This window comes from Aquarana catesbeiana, linkage group LG13 (assembly GCF_042186555.1).
Source record: "Aquarana catesbeiana isolate 2022-GZ linkage group LG13, ASM4218655v1, whole genome shotgun sequence".
Classification (NCBI taxonomy): domain Eukaryota; kingdom Metazoa; phylum Chordata; class Amphibia; order Anura; family Ranidae; genus Aquarana; species Aquarana catesbeiana.
The window spans coordinates 164,209,045-164,229,536 of record NC_133336.1 but is presented as its reverse complement, the minus strand read 5'-3'; the positions used below and the strand labels follow the sequence as shown (position 1 = coordinate 164,229,536).

The 20,492-nt window shown below is 42.6% G+C and overlaps 1 protein-coding gene across 1 annotated transcript; it reads left to right on the top strand.

Moving 5' to 3' along the window:
• Positions 1-4,976: 4,976 nt before the first annotated feature.
• On the top strand, positions 4,977-5,930 carry LOC141116564 (olfactory receptor 5F1-like). Its single transcript, XM_073608961.1, has one exon. The coding sequence runs from the start codon at positions 4,977-4,979 to the stop codon at positions 5,928-5,930; it is 954 nt and encodes a 317-aa protein (XP_073465062.1).
• Positions 5,931-20,492: the final 14,562 nt, after the last annotated feature.

Sequence of the window (20,492 nt, the reverse complement as noted above, 5' to 3'; positions counted from 1 at the left end):
ATCTATACTAGCGCCCCCAGCAGTTTAAGGTTCCCAAAAACGCAATGTTATCGGGATCAGCCCAGATACCTGCTAGCACCTGCGTTTTGCCCCTCCGCCCGGCCCAGCCCAGCCCACCCAAGTGCAGTATCGATCGATCACTGACACTTACAAAACACTAAACGCATAACTGCAGCATTCGCAGAGTCAGGCCTGATCCCTGCAATCGCTAACAGTTTTTTTGGTAGCGTTTTGGTGAACTGGCAAGCACCAGCGGCCTAGTACACCCCCGTCGTAGTCAAACTAGCACTGCAGTAATACTTGGTGACGTCCCATAAGTGCAGTTCAAGCTGGTGAGGTGGCAAGCACAAGTAGTGTCCCGCTGCCACCAAAAAGACAAACACAGGCCCGTCGTGCCCATAATGCCCTTCCTGCTGCATTCGCCAATCCTAATTGGGAACCCACTGCTTCTGCAGCACCCGTACTTCCCCCATTCACATCCCCAACCAAATGCAGTCGGCTGCATGAGAGGCATTTTCTTTATGTCCTCCCGAGTACCCCTACCCAACGAACCCCCCAAAAAAGATGTTGTGTCTGCAGCAAGTGCGGATATAGGCGTGACACCCGCTATTATTGTCCCTCCTGTCCTGATAATCCTGGTCTTTGCATTGGTGAATGTTTTGAACGCTACCATACACTAGTTGAGTATTAGCATAGGGTACAGCATTGCACAGACTAGGCACACTTTCACAGGGTCTCCCAAAAGTTACAGTTACAAAAAAAAGTGTAAAAAAAAAAAAAAAACACAAACAAAAATATAAAATAAAAAAAAATAGTTGTCGTTTTATTGTTCTCTCTCTCTCTATTCTCTCTATTGTTCTGCTCTTTTTTACTGTATTCTATTCTGCAATGTTTTATTTGTTATTATGTTTTATCATGTTTGCTTTTCAGGTATGCAATTTTTTTATACTTTACCGTTTACTGTGCTTTATTGTTAACCATTTTTTTGTCTTCAGGTACGCCATTCACGACTTTGAGTGGTTATACCAGAATGATGCCTGCAGGTTTAGGTATCATCTTGGTATCATTCTTTTCAGCCAGCGGTCGGCTTTCGTGTAAAAGCAATCCTAGTGGCTAATTAGCCTCTAGACTGCTTTTAAAAGCAGTGGGAGGGAATGCCCCCCCCACCATCTTCCGTGTTTTTCTCTGGCTCTCCTGTCTCAACAGGGAACCTGAGAATGCAGCCGGTGATTCAGCCAGCTGACCATAGAGCTGATCAGAGACCAGAGTGGCTCCAAACATCTCTATGGCCTAAGAAACAGGAAGCTATGAGCATTTTACGACTTAGATTTCGCCGGATGTAAACAGCGCCATTGGGAAATTGGGGAAGCATTTTATCACACCGATCTTGGTATGGTCAGATGCTTTGAGGGCAGAGGAGAAATCTAGGGTCTAATAGACCCCAATTTTTTCAAAAAAGAGTACCTGTCACTATCTATTGCTATCATAGGGGATATTTACATTCCCTGAGATAACAATAAAAATGATTTAAAAAAAAAATGAAAGGAACAGTTTAAAAATAAGATAAAAAAGCAAAAAAATAGTAAAGAAAAAAAAAAGCACCCCTGTCCCCCCTGCTCTCGCGCTAAGGTCAACGCAAGCATCGGTCTGGCGTCAAATTTAAACAGCAATTGCACCATGCATGTGAGGTATCACCGCGAAGGTCAGATCGAGGGCAGTAATTTTAGCAGTAGACCTCCTCTGTAAATCTAAAGTGGTAACCTGTAAAGGCTTTTAAAGGCTTTTAAAAAGTATTCATTTTGTTGCCACTGCACGTTTGAGCGCAATTTTAAAGCATGTCATGTTTGGTATCCATGTACTCGGCCTAAGATCATCTTTTTTATTTCATCAAACATTTGGGCAATATAGTGTGTTTTAGTGCATTAAAATTTTAAAAAGTGTGTTTTTTCCCCAAAAAATGCGCTTGAAAAATCGCTGCACAAATACTGTGTGAAAAAAAAAATGAAACACCCACCATTTTAATCTGTAGGGCATTTGCTTTAAAAAATATATAATGTTTGGGGGTTCAAAGTAATTTTCTTGCAAAAAAAAATAATTTTTTCATGTAATCAAAAAGTGTCAGAAAGGGCTTTGTCTTCAAGTGGTTAGAAGAGTGGGTGATGTGTGACATAAGCTTCTAAATGTTGTGCATAAAATGCCAGGACAGTTCAAAACCCCCCCAAATGACCCCATTTTGGAAAGTAGACACCCCAATCTATTTGCTGAGAGGCATGTCAAGTCCATGGAATATTTTATATTGTGACACAAGTTGCGGGAAAGAGACAAATTGTATTTTTTATTTTTTTTGCACAAAGTTGTCACTAAATGATATATTGCTCAAACATGCCATGGGAATATGTGAAATTACACCCCAAAATACATTCTGTTGCTTCTCCTGAGTACGGGGATACCACATGTGTGGGACTTTTTGGGAGCCTAGCCGCGCACGGGACCCCGAAAACCAAGCACCGCCTTCAGGCTTTCTAAGGGCGTAAATTTTTTATTTCACTCTTCACTGCCTATCACAGTTTCGGAGGCCATGGAATGCCCAGGTGGCAAAAAAAAAAACAAATGACCCCATTTTGGAAAGTAGACACCCCAAGCTATTTGCTGAGAGGTATAGTGAGTATTTTGCAGACCTCACTTTTTGTCACAAAGTTTTGAAAACTGAAAAAAGAAAAACATTTTTTTTTCTTGTCTTTCTTCATTTTCAAAAACAAATGAGAGCTGCAAAATACTCACCATGCCTCTCAGCAAATAGCTTGGGGTGTCTGCTTTCCAAAATGGGGTCACTTGGGGGGGTCTGTGCCACCTGGGCATTCCATGGCCTCCGAAACTGTGATAGGCAGTGAAGAGTAAAATAAAAAATTTACACCCTTAGAAATCCTGAAGGCAGTGATTGGTTTTCGGGGCCCAGTACGTGGCTAGGTTCCTAAAAAGTTCCACACGTGTGGTATCCCCATACTCAGGAGAAGCAGCTAAATGTATTTTGGGGTGCAATTCCACATATGCCCATGGCCTGTGTGAGCAATATTTCATTTAGTGACAACTTTTTGTAATTTTCTTTTTTTTTTTTTGTCATTATTTAATCACTTGGGACAAAAAAAAATGAATATTCAATGGGCTCAACATGCCTCTCAGCAATTTCCTTGGGGTGTCTACTTTCCAAAATGGGGTCATTTGTGGGGGTTTTGTACTGCCCTGCCATTTTAGCACCTCAAGAAACGACATAGGCAGTCATAAATTAAAGGCTGTGTAAATTCCAGAAAATGTACCCTAGTTTGTAGGCGCTATAACTTTTGCGCAAACCAATAAATATACACTTATTGACTTTTTTTTACCAAAGACATGTGGCCGAATACATTTTGGCCTAAATGTATGACTAAAATTTAGTTTATTGGATTTTTTTTAGGACAAAAAGTAGAAAATAGCATTTTTTTTCAAAATTTTCGGTCTTTTTCCGTGTATAGCGCAAAAAATAAAAACGGCAGAGGTGATCAAATACCATCAAAAGAAAGCTCTATCTGTGAGAAGAAAAGGATGCAAATTTCGTTTGGGTACAGCATTGCATGACCGCGTAATTAGCAGTTAAAGCAGCATAATGGTCCGGTCCTTAAGTGGTTAAAAATAGCAGTATAAGGGTATTCATTTTTTTTTTTAAATTTCACATCTCCCAGATAGATTATATTGGACGGACAGCGGTATTTCCTGAATGACGGTGGCTGTAACTTGATTAAAGTCTTTGATGTGTATATTCGCAAAATGATGAGATAAATTGTGATCATGAAAGCCGAACTTGATGTTGCGACGATTGTTTAACCTGCTCCTGAAGGTTTGAATGGATCTGCCCACATATTGCAGTTTACATGTGCAAGTACCGTAATAACATAAACAGCATATTCCAAAGAGCAAGTCTAACTGGGACTTGAAGACCAAGAGATAAAATATCCTTAAATATAACCTTAATGTACTTAAAAATATTCTTAAATATATTAGACCCTGATTCTTCCCAAAGCTGGGAATAGTTATTTGTGTAAATAGTCCAGATACATAGTTACATAGTAGGTGAGGTTGAAAAAAGACACAAGTCCATCAAGTCCAACCTATGTTGGATATTATTAAATGAAATACTTTCCTCTCAATATGTATCTACAGTATATACATATACTGTAAATATATATTTATCTTATATTATTGGACTGATATTTTCTTAATTTATCTGTATTTGTATTCCCCATGCATATATATATTCTGTTCTGTATGTTTTATTATTGTATTTACATTGTGAATTATTGTGCATTTCAAATGATATTTGAATTTTATATATTTTCATTAACCCCTTTTTTCAATTTCATTTATTAAAATATTTTGTTAATCCACCTATTTTTTTTTATTATTATTTTTTAGGGAAAGGGTGTTGCTTCTATGTTTTAGGCGTAGAAAAAGAAAATAGATAAATAAATTGTTTAATTGTCACATGTAATTCCAGCCTAACACAGTACAGAATTAAAGTTGTGTTCGAAAATAAATAGAAAACGTTTTCAGAATTGTGAAGATACTTTTTGAAGACTTGAAAACTTCAATTGGATTGGGAATCTGAAATCTTCAAAGCAATTCCCACAATGAACTGAATCAATGAAAAAAAATCCCTTTTGGGAAAAATATATAGTTATATACTCTTGATAAACAATATCTGATCTCTTTCATTGTGGCTTACATTAACAGAGCATGAGAGTAGCTATACCACTATCACTTTACTCCACAAGGGCTCTTTCTTGGAAAATTGAAGAATTTCAGGTACAATAACTTGATAATATTACTATATTTTACCCGAGTTTGTTTGATAGGACTATTTTCTTGGTATAACTAACTGTCATAGCTAAACATTTTTGTAGGAATGCAAGAGTTTCCATCATCAAATATCTCCATAACCAGAAATGGAGTTGTATGGTAAATTGAAAAACTCAAACCAAACAAGTGTAGGGAAATTTATTCTTCTTGGACTCTCTTCTGTCTATAGTCTGCAAATTGTCTTTTTCATGCTGCTTTGCTTGATGTACATGGTGACATCATTAGGAAATCTTTTACTGATCATTACAGTAAAACTTAATCCCCATCTCCAGACACCTATGTACTTTTTTCTGACTAATCTTGCTGCTATCGATATTTTTTATTCCACAACTGTGGTGCCCAAAATGTTAGCAAACACCCTGTCACAGGATAGGAGCATTTCCTTTTTGGGATGTGCAATGCAGTTATATTTTCATGCATCTTTAATTGCTTCAGAATGTTTAATCTTGACTATTATGGCTTTTGACAGATACAATGCCATCTGTAAACCTCTGCAATACCACATGATCATGGACCAAAAACTGTGTTTTTATCTGGCTGCTGGATGTTGGACTGTGAGCTTTGCTGTTCCTGTACATCTTACGCTTTATACTTTTGGGTTGCCTTTCTGTAAATCCAACAATATTGAACATTTTTTCTGTGAGATGCCACCTTTACTTCATTTGGCCTGTGCAGATATTTGGTTCAATAAGATCTTGGAGTATGTTGCAGCTATAGTAGTAATTGGAGGCACCTTGGTGCTAATACTTGCATCTTATCTCTTCATCACCTTGACCATTCTAAATATAAAATCTGCCAAACTAAAGCAAAAAGCTTTCTCTACTTGTGCCTCCCACCTTGCTGTAGTCTTCCTTTTCTATGTAACAGTGTTGTTCATGCACTTACGTCCTCCTTCCAGCTACTCCCCCGAACAGGACAGAGTTGTAGCCCTCTTTTATACTGTGGTAACACCAATGCTAAATCCTCTCATCTACAGTGTACGAAATAAGGAAATAATAGCAGCTATAAGAAAAACATTGTCAGTCATTGCATGTCATTAATATTCCTTAGCAATAAACAATATTGGTTCCTTTGATTCTTGGGACAATACCAGCAAGTTGATTGATGGCGAATATATAAATGTTACCTTTTTTTTTTTACAATCTTTATTTATCAAAACATTTTTAACAACAAATTATAAGACAGATACACATCCATAACATGAGACAATTCTATAATTCTTTATCAGAACAGTTATTCAATTTTCTTTTTCCTTTAAACTACAAAATTAATTCAAGGATGTAAATTCAATAATTTAAACCTACCCCCCACCCTCTATCCTCTCTCGCTACTCAATTATACCCATTCATACCAACAAACCACAACAACAACAACAAAAAATTTAAAAAAAAGCCCTCCTGTTATGATCCATTAGAATTCTATGTCATCCTCAGAAGCCTCGAAGAGGCTCTGAACTCTTCCCATTTAGCCCATATGTTTAATATTTGTTCCTTGAACCCTTCTTCTATCACCATTCTTTCCTCCAGGGCATGCATCTCCGCCATCTCAAGGCACACATGTTACCTTTAAGGTATACTCCAGTTATTTATAAAATGTTTGAAATTGAAAGATCACTTTCCTTTAGATACAAACAAAGACCCCCTCTATCCATCACTACTACCACAATCAAGCCTATTAAGCGTACATATGAGTAACAGGCAATATCCAGTGCAAATGGCTGAGGCATTGGGGTTGATTTGGTAGGTAGACTGTTCACTTTGCAAAGAAAGTTGCATTTTGTAAATTAATTCTTCACAGAGCTTAGAGAATGAGGTGAAGTTCTGCTCAATTCCATCATCCAATCCTGTGCATTCAAAAATTATGTTTCATTTCTCTTGAATGTGATTGGGTATTTTTTGCAAAGTGAAATGTCACTACATTCACTATGCCCTTGTTATAATTCCCTTGCAATGTGAACAGCCTACTTGCCTTTGGTAAATCAACCAATAGTTTGCATTATACAGCAGTTCCAGATCCCTGCAGAATGTGCCAGCCTAGGACAGGTGTGACTATGGAGTAAAATTATCAGTCTGCCTGATCTCCATTATCAGATTGGCACATGAACCAGATTGATTATTTTATAGTCTATCAGTCAACACATATTTGAGAATTTTTTTTTCAAAAATACTTTTTATTGAATTGTTCCCATTATAACAGACCAAATAAATAAATTACTGTATTTATCGGTGTATAACACACACCCTTTTCCCTGAAATGTCCACTATCAAGTGTAATATGTGCAAAAAATATAAAATAAAATTAAATAAATGCAAACAAAATTCTCTTTGCCTAAAAGTGTAATGTTAAAGCACCCAGTGTCCTTCACCTCTTTAGGTAAATGGCTCACCTCCTTCAACACAACCTAAAATACAATGTAAAAATGTGTTCCTTTGTCATACACAATGCAATCCATTTCCAATCCTGTTGGAGCTCTATGCAATCTTTAACAGCCAACAATGGATAAATGGATCCACTCTGTTCATTATTGGGCTTGCAAGATTCTCACAGTTCCAGACCATTTGCCATAAAGTAAAAAAATAGAAAGAAAGGTTTCATAGCATAAAACAATCCATTATTTATTCATAAAAACCATAATAAGTACACTCACATTGCCATGTGTTATCCCAACATTAAGGAGGTATTCACATAGACAGGTAAAGGTTCTGGCTCCAGCCACGAACACAGGCTGTGCAGTAGGGATGAGCCGAACACCCCCCGGTTCGGTTCGCACCAGAACCTGCGAACGGACCGAAAATTTGCACGAACATTAGAACCCCATTGACGTCTATGGGACTCGAACGTTTGAAACCAAAAGTGCTCATTTTAAAGGCTAATTTGCATGGTATTGTCCTAAAAAAAGGGTTTGGGGACCCGGGTCCTGCCCCAGGGGACATGTATCAATGCAAAAAAAAGTTTTAAAAATGGCCGTCTTTTCGGGAGCAGTGATTTTAATGATGCTTAAAGTAAAAAAAAAAAAAGTGAAATATTCCTTTAAATATCATACCTGGGGGATGTCTATAGTATGCCTGTAAAGTGGCGCGTGTTTCCCGTGCTTAGAACAGTCCCTGCACAAAATGACATTTTTAAAGGAATAAAAGTCATTTAAAACTGCTTGAGGCTTTAATGTAATGGCAGTTCCTGGCAATATGGATGAAAATCAGTGAGACAAACGGCATGGGTACCCCCCAGTCTATTACCAGGCCCTTTTGGTCTTGTATGGATATTAAGGGGAACCCCGCACCCAAATTAAAAAAGGAAAGGTGTGGGGCCCCCAGGCCCTACATACTCTGAACAGCAGTATACAGGCGGTGGAAACAAGACAGGGACTGTAAGTTTGTTGCTAAGTAGAATCTGTTTGTAATTTTGAACTGGTACATTTTTAACGTGTTTAGCTCCAGCCAAAAAATCTATTTTAAGCTTTTTGGAAAACATAGGGAAGGGTTATCACCCCTGTGACATTTGTTTTGCTGTCTGTGCTCCTCTTCAGAAGATTTCACCTCACTTTTTGTCCCAATGACAAATGTTTTTTGAAAATTTGGGGTTTATAGTGAAACAAGGATTGGTGATAAAGCATCATTGTAAAGGAGAAAAGTTTTTCCCCATATTAACTCTTACAGGTACAGTAGTCTTGCAAGTAGGAGTCGTTTGTAAGTTGGATGTTTGAAAGTAGGGGCCTGCCCTATATACTCAGCAGAAATTTGGGCCTTAGGTGTTGTTGTGGCCACAACACTGTAAGCCCTCACAGGGCCCTGCTGTGAAATATTAGATCAAGAATTGTAATTACATGCCCCTGTTGAACAGGGGCAGAAAAATTGGGCCTTTGGTGGTGGTGCTGGTGCCACAACACTGTAAGCCCTCACAGTTAATCTTGGTGGGCGCAGAAACGGGCCCTGCTGTGAAATATTAGATCAAGAAATGTAATTACATGTCCCTGTTGAACAGGGGCTGAAAAATTGGGCCTTAAGCACTGGTGCTGGTGCCACAACACTGCAACCCCTCACAGATACTCTAGTTGGAGCGCAGGAACTAGCCCTGCTGCAAAGAATTGCATCAAAAATTGTAATTACACGCCCCTGTTAAACAGGGGCTGAAAAATTGGGCCTTAGGCACTGGTGCTGGTGCCACATCACTGCAACCCCTCACAGATACTCTAGTTGGAGTGCAGGAACTAGCCCTGCTGCAAAGAATTGCATGAAAAATTGTAATTACACGCCCCTGTTAAATGGGGCTGAAAAATTGGGCCTTAGGCACTGGTGGCGGCGCCCAGAACCAAAAATGTTCTTACAAGTTATCAGCATGATCATTGAGGAGGAAGAGGATAATTACTCAGCATAACAGGATAGTCACTCAGCATCAGCATAGGCAGTCTTTGAAGGGATCTGACATTTCAAAAAAAATCATTTGGTTACATCAGCATCAGGTGCTTGGTAGCTGGTGGTGATCCAAGACTGATTCATTTTTATGAATACGAGCCGATCAACAGAGTCTGTGGACAGACATACTCTGTGATCAGTTACAAAGCCTCCAGCAGCACTGAATGTGCGTTCATAAAGAACGCTGGATGCAGGACAGGCCAGTAGCTCAATTGCCATTGGATGTTCTGGTGGAAAGGTCTCCTAATCTGATCTTGACCCTAGATATTCCTGCACCATGTAATTCATACGCTGGCAATGGTTGCTGGAACCGATCAGACCTGGGCGCTGAGGACTGAAGAATTGCCTAAAGGCATCGGTCAGGCGGCCACCTTCTCCACCGCTCTTTCTGTGACTGAACGAAGCCTCAGCAACACGTTGTCCAGCACCAGGAAATTGTAACCTCCCAGGCTCTGGAAACGCATTGCACAAACGTTTCTGCTAAGCCTCCCGAAGATGTTTCATCCTCTGCTCCCTCTGCAAAGGCTGGATAAGTTCTGCAACCTTGCCCTTGTAACGTGGATCAAGAAGGAGCAGCTTCTCTATTTTCCCACTGGAAAAAGTTCCTATCGGAAATTCCATTAGTCTGTATGCAATTCCGATACGCAAAAAAACACATGCTCAGAATCAAGTACGAGACGGAAGCGCTCTGTCTGGATTAGCAGAAGGAGCCCAAAGGGTGGCGCGCTTTGTATGGAACTTCCCTTTTCTAGTGCTGTCGTACGTGTTGTACCTCACCGCGTTCTTGCCGGTCGAAAGTTCAGAGAACTTTTGTGTGACCGTGTGTATGCAAGCCAAGCTTGAGTGGAATTCTGTCGGAAAAACCATCCAAGGTTTTTGGACGAAAATTCTGATCGTGTGTACAGGGCATAAGGATCACATGATCCTCAACCAAAAATTGGGCCTTTGGTGGTGGTGCTGGTGCCACAACACTGTAAGCCCTCACAGTTAATCTTGGTGGGCGCAGAAACAGGCCCTGCTGTGAAATATTAGATCAAGAATTGTAATTACATGTCCCTGTTGAACAGGGGCTGAAAAATTGGGCCTTAAGCACTGGTGCTGGTGCCACAACACTGCAACCCCTCACAGATACTCTAGTTGGAGCGCAGGAACTAGCCCTGCTGCAAAGAATTGCATCAAAAATTGTAATTACACGCCCCTGTTAAACAGGGGCTGAAAAATAGGGCCTTAGGCACTGGTGCTGGTGCCACGTCACTGCAACCCCTCACAGATACTCTAGTTGGAGTGCAGGAACTAGCCCTGCTGCAAAGAATTGCATGAAAAATTGTAATTACACGCCCCTGTTAAATGGGGATGAAAAATTGGGCCTTAGGCACTGGTGGCGGTGCCCAGAACCAAAAATGTTCTTACAAGTTATCAGCATGATCATTGAGGAGGAAGAGGATAATTACTCAGCATAACAGGATAGTCACTCAGCATCAGCATAGGCAGTCTTTGAAGGGATCTGACATTTCAAAAAAAATTATTTGGTTACATCAGCATCAGGTGCTTGGTAGCTGGTGGTGATCCAAGACTGATTCATTTTCCACCGCTCCTTCTTTGACTGACCGAAGCCTCAGCAACACGTTGTCCAGAAACAGGAGTTTGTAACCTCCCAGTCTCTGGGAACGCGTTGCACAGACCTTTCTGCAAGGCCTCCCGAAGATATTTCATCCTCTGCTCCCTCTGAGACGGCAAGATAAGGTCCGCAACCTTACCCTTGTAACGTGGATCAAGGAGGGTTGCCAGCCAGTATTGTTCCTTCTCCTTGATACCACGAATACAATGATCCTTCTGCAGGCTTTGCAGGATCAGGGAGGCCATGCAGCATAGGTTTGCTGAGGCATTCAGTCCAGAGTCCTCTGGGTCACTAAGGACGACATGATCCGCAGCCACCTCTTCCCAGCCACATACAAGTCCATGTGTTTCTTGGGACTGTAAATGATCCCATAAAAACTGCTGCTGATGCTGAGTGCCAGGCTCCATCTTCATACTGACACAGTGTGATCGGCGGGCATGCAGGAACACTGTCTGGATAAAGGGGGCCTTGAGAGCTAAGGAGATCCTCCTCTTCCTGCCTATGTTCTGCCTCAAGTTCCCTGTCCATTATTCCAAGCAGCGTGTGCTCGAACAGGTGGACAAGGGGGACAGTGTCACTGATGCATGCACTGTCACTGCTAACCATCCTCGTGGCCTCCTCAAATGGTGACAGGACAGTGCATGCATCCCTGATCATGGCCCACTGGCGTGGGGAAAAAAACAAGCTCCCCTGACCCTGGCTGGTGCCATAGTCGCACAGGTATAAATTGATGGCCCTCTGCTGCGTGTGCAGCCGCTGCAGCATGGCCAACGTTGAGTTCCACCTGGTGGGCATGCCACAGATTAGGCGGTTCTTGGGCAGGTTAAATTCCTTTTGGAGGTCACACAGGATGTCCAGTGTGACATCATCACCCAGAGACCAGGAAGTTGGGAGAGAATGACAGGAGGGAGAAAGCTGCTTCTGTGTGTGTGAATGAGGTGACAACAGGAAGTAAGGGAGCATCTCCAAAGACAGAATTATATGGCTTTTTTTTTTAACACCTGGTCCATAACCCCTGATGATTTGATGACCTCGTAGTGGATACCGATGCAAGTTCCAGTCGCAAGTTTCAGCTGTTTTGCAAGTTGTGATCCTCTGTAGTGGGGGATCATGGCTTTCCGGTAAGGAGTGACCCCTTCCATTCTTGGTGGTGGACTGCTTTTCACGGAGGAATATTCTATATTCACTTGGACTTTCTTTCATATCGGTGGCTTTATTTAGTTGCCACCACCTAATATTATATCCACTCAGTTTTGGACTTTTAGGTTGCATGGGTGGTTAACCCTTGATGCCACCGTATTCCCTAGTTCATTTATATTTTAGTTTATTTGGATTTGACACTGTTTTCACAGTTTCTATGCACTTTTTGTAATTTATTAGCGCAATTCTTTTTGTTTTTTATTTTTCAGTGATAGAACCTCTGCCTCAGTGTGGCTCCTGTCCCCCAAGCACACCAGCTCAAGCACCGCATGGCATCTTTTGGCCTGCGTACTTGCGTAGCCCCTTCAATGCCTACAGAGCACCGCTGGTTCCGAGGACAAAGCACAGGAAGAAGAGGGGGTGGAGGAGAGAGGTGTGTCAGAATCACTAGTAGTGGCATTTTGGAGGCATGGTGGCAGAACAACCTCCAACACTACTTGCACCTTGTCCTGCATCCTTCCCAGCTGCCAGAAGAGTCACCCAATGCACCGTGAAACTTAGGTAACGTCCCTGTCCATGCCTGCTGGATCATGAGTCGGCGGTAATATGCACCTTACCACTGACCGCCCTGTCCAGCGAGGCCAAGACATTGCCTTCCACATGCCGGTAGAGAGCCGGAATCACCTTCCATGAGAAAAAGTGGCGTTTGGGAACCTGCCACTGAGGAACCGCACATTCCACAAACTCATGGAAGGGGGCAGAGTCTACCAACTGAAAAGGTAGCATTTGAAGTGCTAGCAATTTTGCCAACCTAGCATTCAACCGCTGGGCATGTGGATGGCTGGGAGCGAACTTCTTTTTGCGGTGCAGCAGCTGGGGTAGGGAAATTTGCCTGCTACAATCTGACATCGCTGTACCGATAGCAGATTGTCCGTAAGTACTTGGCTGTGACACACCTAATTCTACACCTTCATTCCTCTCAGTGCAGGTCTCAGAGAGGACTGAAGGTATGAGGAGTAAGGAGAGGTCCTCTTTGTTTTTTGGTGTGGGTCTTTTAGGTACGCTTGCCAACGAACTGCATGGCAGGTCAACATATGTCTGGTCAAGCATGTGGTGCCCAAGCGGGAGATGTTTTGGCCACGCGAGATACACTTGAGACATATGTTGCAAATAACAGCGGTGCCATCTGATGCACTCGTCTCAAAAAAGGCCAACACCAAAGAACTTTTGGAATAATGCGCAGAGACAGCAGCGCCCTGCACATGCGGAGCTCTGAGGTGTGATGCAGTCGGTGTGCTGCCCTTAGGCTGGCCCCTGGAGGGCATCCTGCCTCGTTGGTGATGTGCCTCCTCCTCCTCCCTCCTATCAGGCACCCACGTTGAGTCAGTGACCTCATCATCCCCTCCCTCCTCATCACTGGAGCAAACCTGGCAGTATGCTGCAGCAGGGGGAACATGACTGCCAGATTACTGTCCTTCTTGGGCACCCCCTCTGTCCATGCTCACGTTACTGGCTTCATCTAGCTCATTATCATCATCAGAGCCTTCTAAACACTAGGCATCCTCCTGGAGCATGTACCCAACACTGTGGTCAAACAGTTCGAGGGACTCCTCAGGAGGACATGGTGGGGCTAGGGAAGGAGTCACTGATGCCATTGAGCCGAGGGAAGAGGCCGCGTTGGCAGCTGCTTTGCCAGACAAAGTACCCTGAGCATGGGTGAGAGAAGATGAGGAGGATGAGGATGGCTTGGTCATTCACTCGACCAAGTCTTCCGCACGTTGCGGCTCAACACGGCCAGCTGCCAAAAAAAAGGCCAAGCGTGTCCCACGGCCACGTGCTAATGAGGATGCACCGTGTCCATGACCAACACTGTTGCCTTTAGACACAGAGCCTGCTTGCCCTCTTTTATTGGCTTGTGACTGTCTGCCTCTCCTTCTTGGCCTTCCAGACATACTAATGGTCTGCAGTGAGATGTAGCTGCACTAAGCTGGGATATATATATATATATATATATATATATATATATATATACTGATACTGCAGCTAGCAAAATCAACTGGCTGCCTGTAGTATTATTAGTATGAGAACACCACCAATCTTCTACAGGTAGCTTTAGCTGAACACTGTGCAGAGGTCGCACTAACTTGTAGCTTTAGCTGAACACTGTGCAGAGGTCACACTACACTAACGTGTAAATAATGTAGCTGCCTGCGGTAGTGGTAGGATCAGGAAAACACCACCAACCTTCTACAGGTAGCTTTAGCTGAACACTGTGCAGAGGTCGCACTACACTAACTTGTAGCTTTAGCTGAACACTGTGCAGAGGTCGCGCTACACTAACGTGTAAATAATGTAGCTGCCTGCGGTAGTGATAGGATCAGGAAAACACCACCAACCTTCTACAGGTAGCTTTAGCTGAACACTGTGCAGACGTTGCACCACACTAACGTGTAAATAATGTAGCTGCCTGCGGTAGTGATAGGATCAGGAAAACAACACCAACCTTCTACAGGTAGCTTTAGCTGAACACTGTGCAGAGGTCACACTACACTAACTTGTAGCTTTAGCTGAACACTGTGCAGGGGTCGCACTACACTAACTTGTAGCTTTAGCTGAACACTGTCCAGAGGTCCCACTACACTAACTTGTAGCTTTAGCTGAACACTGTGCAGAGGTCACACTACACTAACGTGTAAATATTGTAGCTGCCTGCGGTAGTGATTGGATCAGGAAAACACCACCAACCTTCTACAGGTACCTTTAGCTGAACACTGTGCAGAGGTCGCACTACACTAACTTGTAGCTTTAGCTGAACACTGTGCAGAGGTCACACTACACTAACGTGTAAATAATGTAGCTGCCTGTGGTAGTGATAGGATCAGGAAAACACCACCAACCTTCTACAGGTAGCTTTAGCTGAACACTGTGCAGAGGTCGCACTGCACTAACGTGTAAATAATGTAGCTGCCTGCGGTAGTGATAGGATTAGGAAAACAACACCAACCTTCTACAGGTAGCTTTAGCTTAACACTGTGCAGAGGTCGCACTACAGTAACTAGTAGCTTTAGCTGAACACTGTGCAGAGATCGCACTACACTAACTTGTAGCTTAAGCTGAACACTGTGCAGAGGTGGCACTACACTAACTTGTAGCTTTAGCTGAACACTGTGCAGAGGTCGCACTACACTAATGTGTAAATAATGTAGCTGCCTGTGGTAGTGATAGGATCAGGAAAACAACATCAACCTTCTACAGGTAGCTTTAGCTGAACACTGTGCAGAGGTCGCACTACACTAACTTGTAGCTTTAGCTGAACACTGTGCAGAGGTCCCACTACACTAACTTGTAGCTTTAGCTGAACACTGTGCAGAGGTCACACTACACTAACGTGTAAATATTGTAGCTGCCTGCGGTAGTGATTGGATCAGGAAAACACCACCAACCTTCTACAGGTAGCTTTAGCTGAACACTGTGCAGAGGTCGCACTACACTAACTTGTAGCTTTAGCTGAACACTGTGCAGAGGTCGCACTACACTAACTTGTAGCTTTAGCTGAACACTGTGCAGAGGTCACACTACACTAACGTGTAAATAATGTAGCTGCCTGCGGTAGTGATAGGATCAGGAAAACACCACCAACCTTCTACAGGTAGCTTTAGCTGAACACTGTGCAGAGGTCGCACTACACTAACGTGTAAATAATGTAGCTGCCTGCGGTAGTGATAGGATTAGGAAAACAACACCAACCTTCTACAGGTAGCTTTAGCTGAACACTGTGCAGAGATCGCACTACAGTAACTAGTAGCTTTAGCTGAACACTGTGCAGAGGTCGCACTACACTAACTTGTAGCTTAAGCTGAACACTGTGCAGAGGTCACACTACACTAACTTGTAGCTTTAGCTGAACACTGTGCAGAGGTCGCACTACACTAATGTGTAAATAATGTAGCTGCCTGTGGTAGTGATAGGATCAGGAAAACAACATCAACCTTCTACAGGTAGCTTTAGCTGAACACTGTGCAGAGGTCGCACTACACTAACTTGTAGCTTTAGCTGAACACTGCACAGAGGTCCCACTACACTAACTTGTAGCTTTAGCTGAACACTGTGCAGAGGTCACACTACACTAACGTGTAAATAATGTAGCTGCCTGCGGTAGTGATAGGATCAGGAAAACACCACCAACCTTCTACAGGTAGCTTTAGCTGAACACTGTGCAGAGGTCGCACTACACTAACGTGTAAATAATGTAGCTGCCTGCGGTAGTGATAGGATTAGGAAAACAACACCAACCTTCTACAGGTAGCTTTAGCTGAACACTGTGCAGAGGTCGCACTACATCAACTTGTAGCTTTAGCTGAACACTGTGCAGAGGTCGCACTATACTAACTTGTAGCTTTAGCTGAACACTGTGCAGAGGTCGCACTACACTAACTTGTAGTTTTAGCTGAACACTGTGCAGAGGTCGAACTACACTAACTTGTAGCTTTAGCGGAACACTGTGCAGAGGTCGCACTACACTAACTTGTAGCTTTAGCTGAACACTGTGCAGAGGTCGCACTACACTAAAAAATAATGTAGCTGCCTGCGGTAGTGATAGGATCAGAAAAACACCACCAATCTTGTACAGGTAGCTTTAGCTGAACACTGTGCAGAGGTCGCACTACACTAACTTGTAGCTTTAGCTGAACACTGTGCAGAGGTCGCACTACACTAACTTGTAGCTTTAGCTGAACACTGTGCAGAGGTCGCACTACACTAACTTGTAGCTTTAGCTGAACACTGTGCAGAGGTCGCACTACACTAACGTGTAAATAATGTAGCTGCCTGCGGTAGTGATGGGATCAGGAAAACACCACCAACCTTCTACAGGTAGCTTTAGCTGAACACTGTGCAGAGGTCGCACTACACTAACGTGTAAATAATGTAGCTGCCTGCGGTAGTGATAGGATTAGGAAAACAACACCAAACTTCTACAGGTAGCTTTAGCTGAACACTGTGCAAAGGTCGCACTGCACTAACTTGTAGCTTTAGCTGAACACTGTGCAGAGGTCGCACTACACTAACTTGTAGCTTTAGCTGAACACTGTGCAGAGGTCGCACTACACTAACTTGTAGCTTTAGCTGAACACTGTGCAGAGGTCGCACTACACTAATGTGTAAATAATGTAGCTGCCTGCGGTAGTGATAGGATCAGGAAAACACCACCAACCTTCTACAGGTAGCTTTAGCTGAACACTGTGCAGAGGTCGCACTACACTAACGTGTAAATAATGTAGCTGCCTGCGGTAGTGATAGGATTAGGAAAACAACACCAACCTTCTACAGGTAGCTTTAGCTGAACACTGTGCAGAGGTCGCACTACATCAACTTGTAGCTTTAGCTGAACACTGTGCAGAGGTCGCACTACACTAACTTGTAGCTTTAGCTGAACACTGTGCAGAGGTTGCACTACACTAACTTGTAGCTTTAGCTGAACACTGTGCAGGGGCCACACTACACTAACGTGTAAATATTGTAGCTGCCTGCGGTAGTGATAGGATCAGGAAAACACCACCAACCTTCTACAGGTAGCTTTAGCTGAACACTGTGCAGAGGTCGCACTACACTAACGTGTAAATAATGTAGCTGCCTGTGGTAGTGATAGGATCAGGCAAACAACACCAACCTTCTACAGGTAGCTTTAGCTGAACACTGTGCAGAGGTCACACTACACTAACTTGTAGCTTTAGCTGAACACTGTGCAGAGGTCGAACTACACTAACTTGTAGCTTTAGCGGAACACTGTGCAGAGGTCGCACTACACTAACTTGTAGCTTTAGCTGAACACTGTGCAGAGGTCGCACTACACTAACTTGTAGCTTTAGCTGAACACTGTGCAGAGGTCGCACTACACTAACTTGTAGCTTTAGCTGAACACTGTGCAGAGGTCGCACTACACTAAAAAATAATGTAGCTGCCTGCGGTAGTGATAGGATCAGAAAAACACCACCAATCTTGTACAGGTAGCTTTAGCTGAACACTGTGCAGAGGTCGCACTACACTAACTTGTAGCTTTAGCTGAACACTGTGCAGAGGTCGCACTACACTAACTTGTAGCTTTAGCTGAACACTGTGCAGAGGTCGCACTACACTAACTTGTAGCTTTAGCTGAACACTGTGCAGAGATCACACTACACTAACGTGTAAATAATGTAGCTGCCTGTGGTAGTGATGGGATCAGGAAAACACCACCAACCTTCTACAGGTAGCTTTAGCTGAACACTGTGCAGAGGTCGCACTACACTAACGTGTAAATAATGTAGCTGCCTGGGTAGTGATAGGATCAGGAAAACAACACCAACCTTCTACAGGTAGCTTTAGCTGAACACTGTGCAGAGGTCGCACTACACTAACTTGTAGCTTTAGCTGAACACTGTGCAGAGGTCGCACTACACTAACTTGTAGCTTTAGCTGAACACCGTGCAGAGGTCGCAGTACACTAACTTGTAGCTTTAGCTGAACACTGTGCAGAGGTCGCACTACACTAACTTGTAGCTTTAGCTGAACACTATGCAGAAGTCGCACTACACAAACTTGTAGCTTTAGCTGAACACTGTGCAGAAGTCTCACTACACTAACTTGTAGCTTTAGCTGAACACTGTGCAGAGGTCGCACTACACTAAAAAATAATCTAGCTGCCTGCGGTAGTGATAGGATCAGAAAAACACCACCAATCTTCTACAGGTAGCTTTAGCTGAACACTGTGCAGAGGTCGCACTACACTAACTGTAAATACTGTAGCTAATAGGACTAATAGGATCAGAAGAACACCAGCAATTTTCTTCAAATACTGTAACAACACCTGCCTGCCTGTCAGTAGGAAGATAATAACAGGAACAGATCTAGCTAAACTGAATACAGTGTATATATATATATATATATATATATATATATATATATATATATATATATATATATATATATATATATATATATATATATGTATATATATATATATATATATATATATATGTATATATATATGTATATATATATATATATATATATATATACACACACACACAACACCTGGGATGCATATATATACACAATACACTGCACTGCAAGTGCAGCTAATGGACTGACTGTCCTGCCTAATCTATCTAACTTAAATCAAATGACACTGTCTCTCTGTCTCTGTCTCTCAACACCGGAACACACTACACAGGGCCGACGTGCAGGCGGCCTTATATAGTGTGGGGTGTGTACTAAACCCCCTGAGCCATAACTGGCCAAAGCCACCCTGGCTTTGGCCAATTACAGCTCTCTGTGCAGAGGGCACTGTGATTGTCCAAGAATGCGGGTCATAGTGCATGCTTGGCCAATCATCAGCCAGTAATGGACTGCGATGCCGCAGTGAATTATGGACCGTGATGCGCCACTCGAATTTGGCGCGAACGGCCCATATCGTCCACAATTCAGCGAACGGTCGAACAGACAATGTTCGAGTCGAACATGGGTTTGACTCGAACACAAAGCTCATCCCTACTGTGCAGGGAACTTCACTCAGAGCATGGCTCTTCTTAACATGTTTTGACACGTGTCGTCATCAGTGGCAGCATCTCTGATACCTATATATGGATTTACTATATGAGCAGATAGGCATAAAAAAAGTGTATTCAATCAATAACAGGATCTTCTAACATACCAGCCTTTAGTAGATTTAACAGAACAGTGAAAACAAATTGACCATTAAAGGCTCTTGTAGACAGTTTGTTAAAATGTTATAAATTATTAACTAACTCAGAAAACTAATACAAGTTTTTAGAAACATTGGTACCTTATCAGGCATATTATTATTATTATTGACCATTATATGTTTATATAATAAAAATACTAATGTTGTCTTTCTGACAGACATTAAAAATAAAAGGTATAGATATAATATGAGGCATTGAGGTTGATTTACCAAAACTGGCCACAGTGCCAAATCAGGTGCAGCTCTGCATAGCCAATTGCCAACCCAAATATGTATATATATGTTGCGGTTTGCAAGTGATTTACCAGGGTTATGGTTAAAGTTGTCACCCATAACCCCAGTATTTTTTTTCTTTTTCAGCCAGTGGCTGGCTTTCTTATGAAAGCGGTCCGAGTGGCTCATTAGCCACTGGATCGCTTTCCAAAGCGGAGGAATAGGAAGTTCCCCCTGCCACTCGGGCTTACCGTTTACACTGACGTGCCTGAGAAATGATCTGATGGAGCGGTTGGCTGGTCACAGAGGCTACCAGAGACCAGATCATCTCTGATTGCCTCTATGGCCTTGGAGGACCAGAGTGACGTCATGATGTCACTTCTGGTCTAAAGGTGCAAATAACCAATTTTTGGGGTTTTTTAAAGCAAAAAGATTAAAAATGTTTTTGTTTGATCTTTTGTTTTTAAGAACCCTTTCA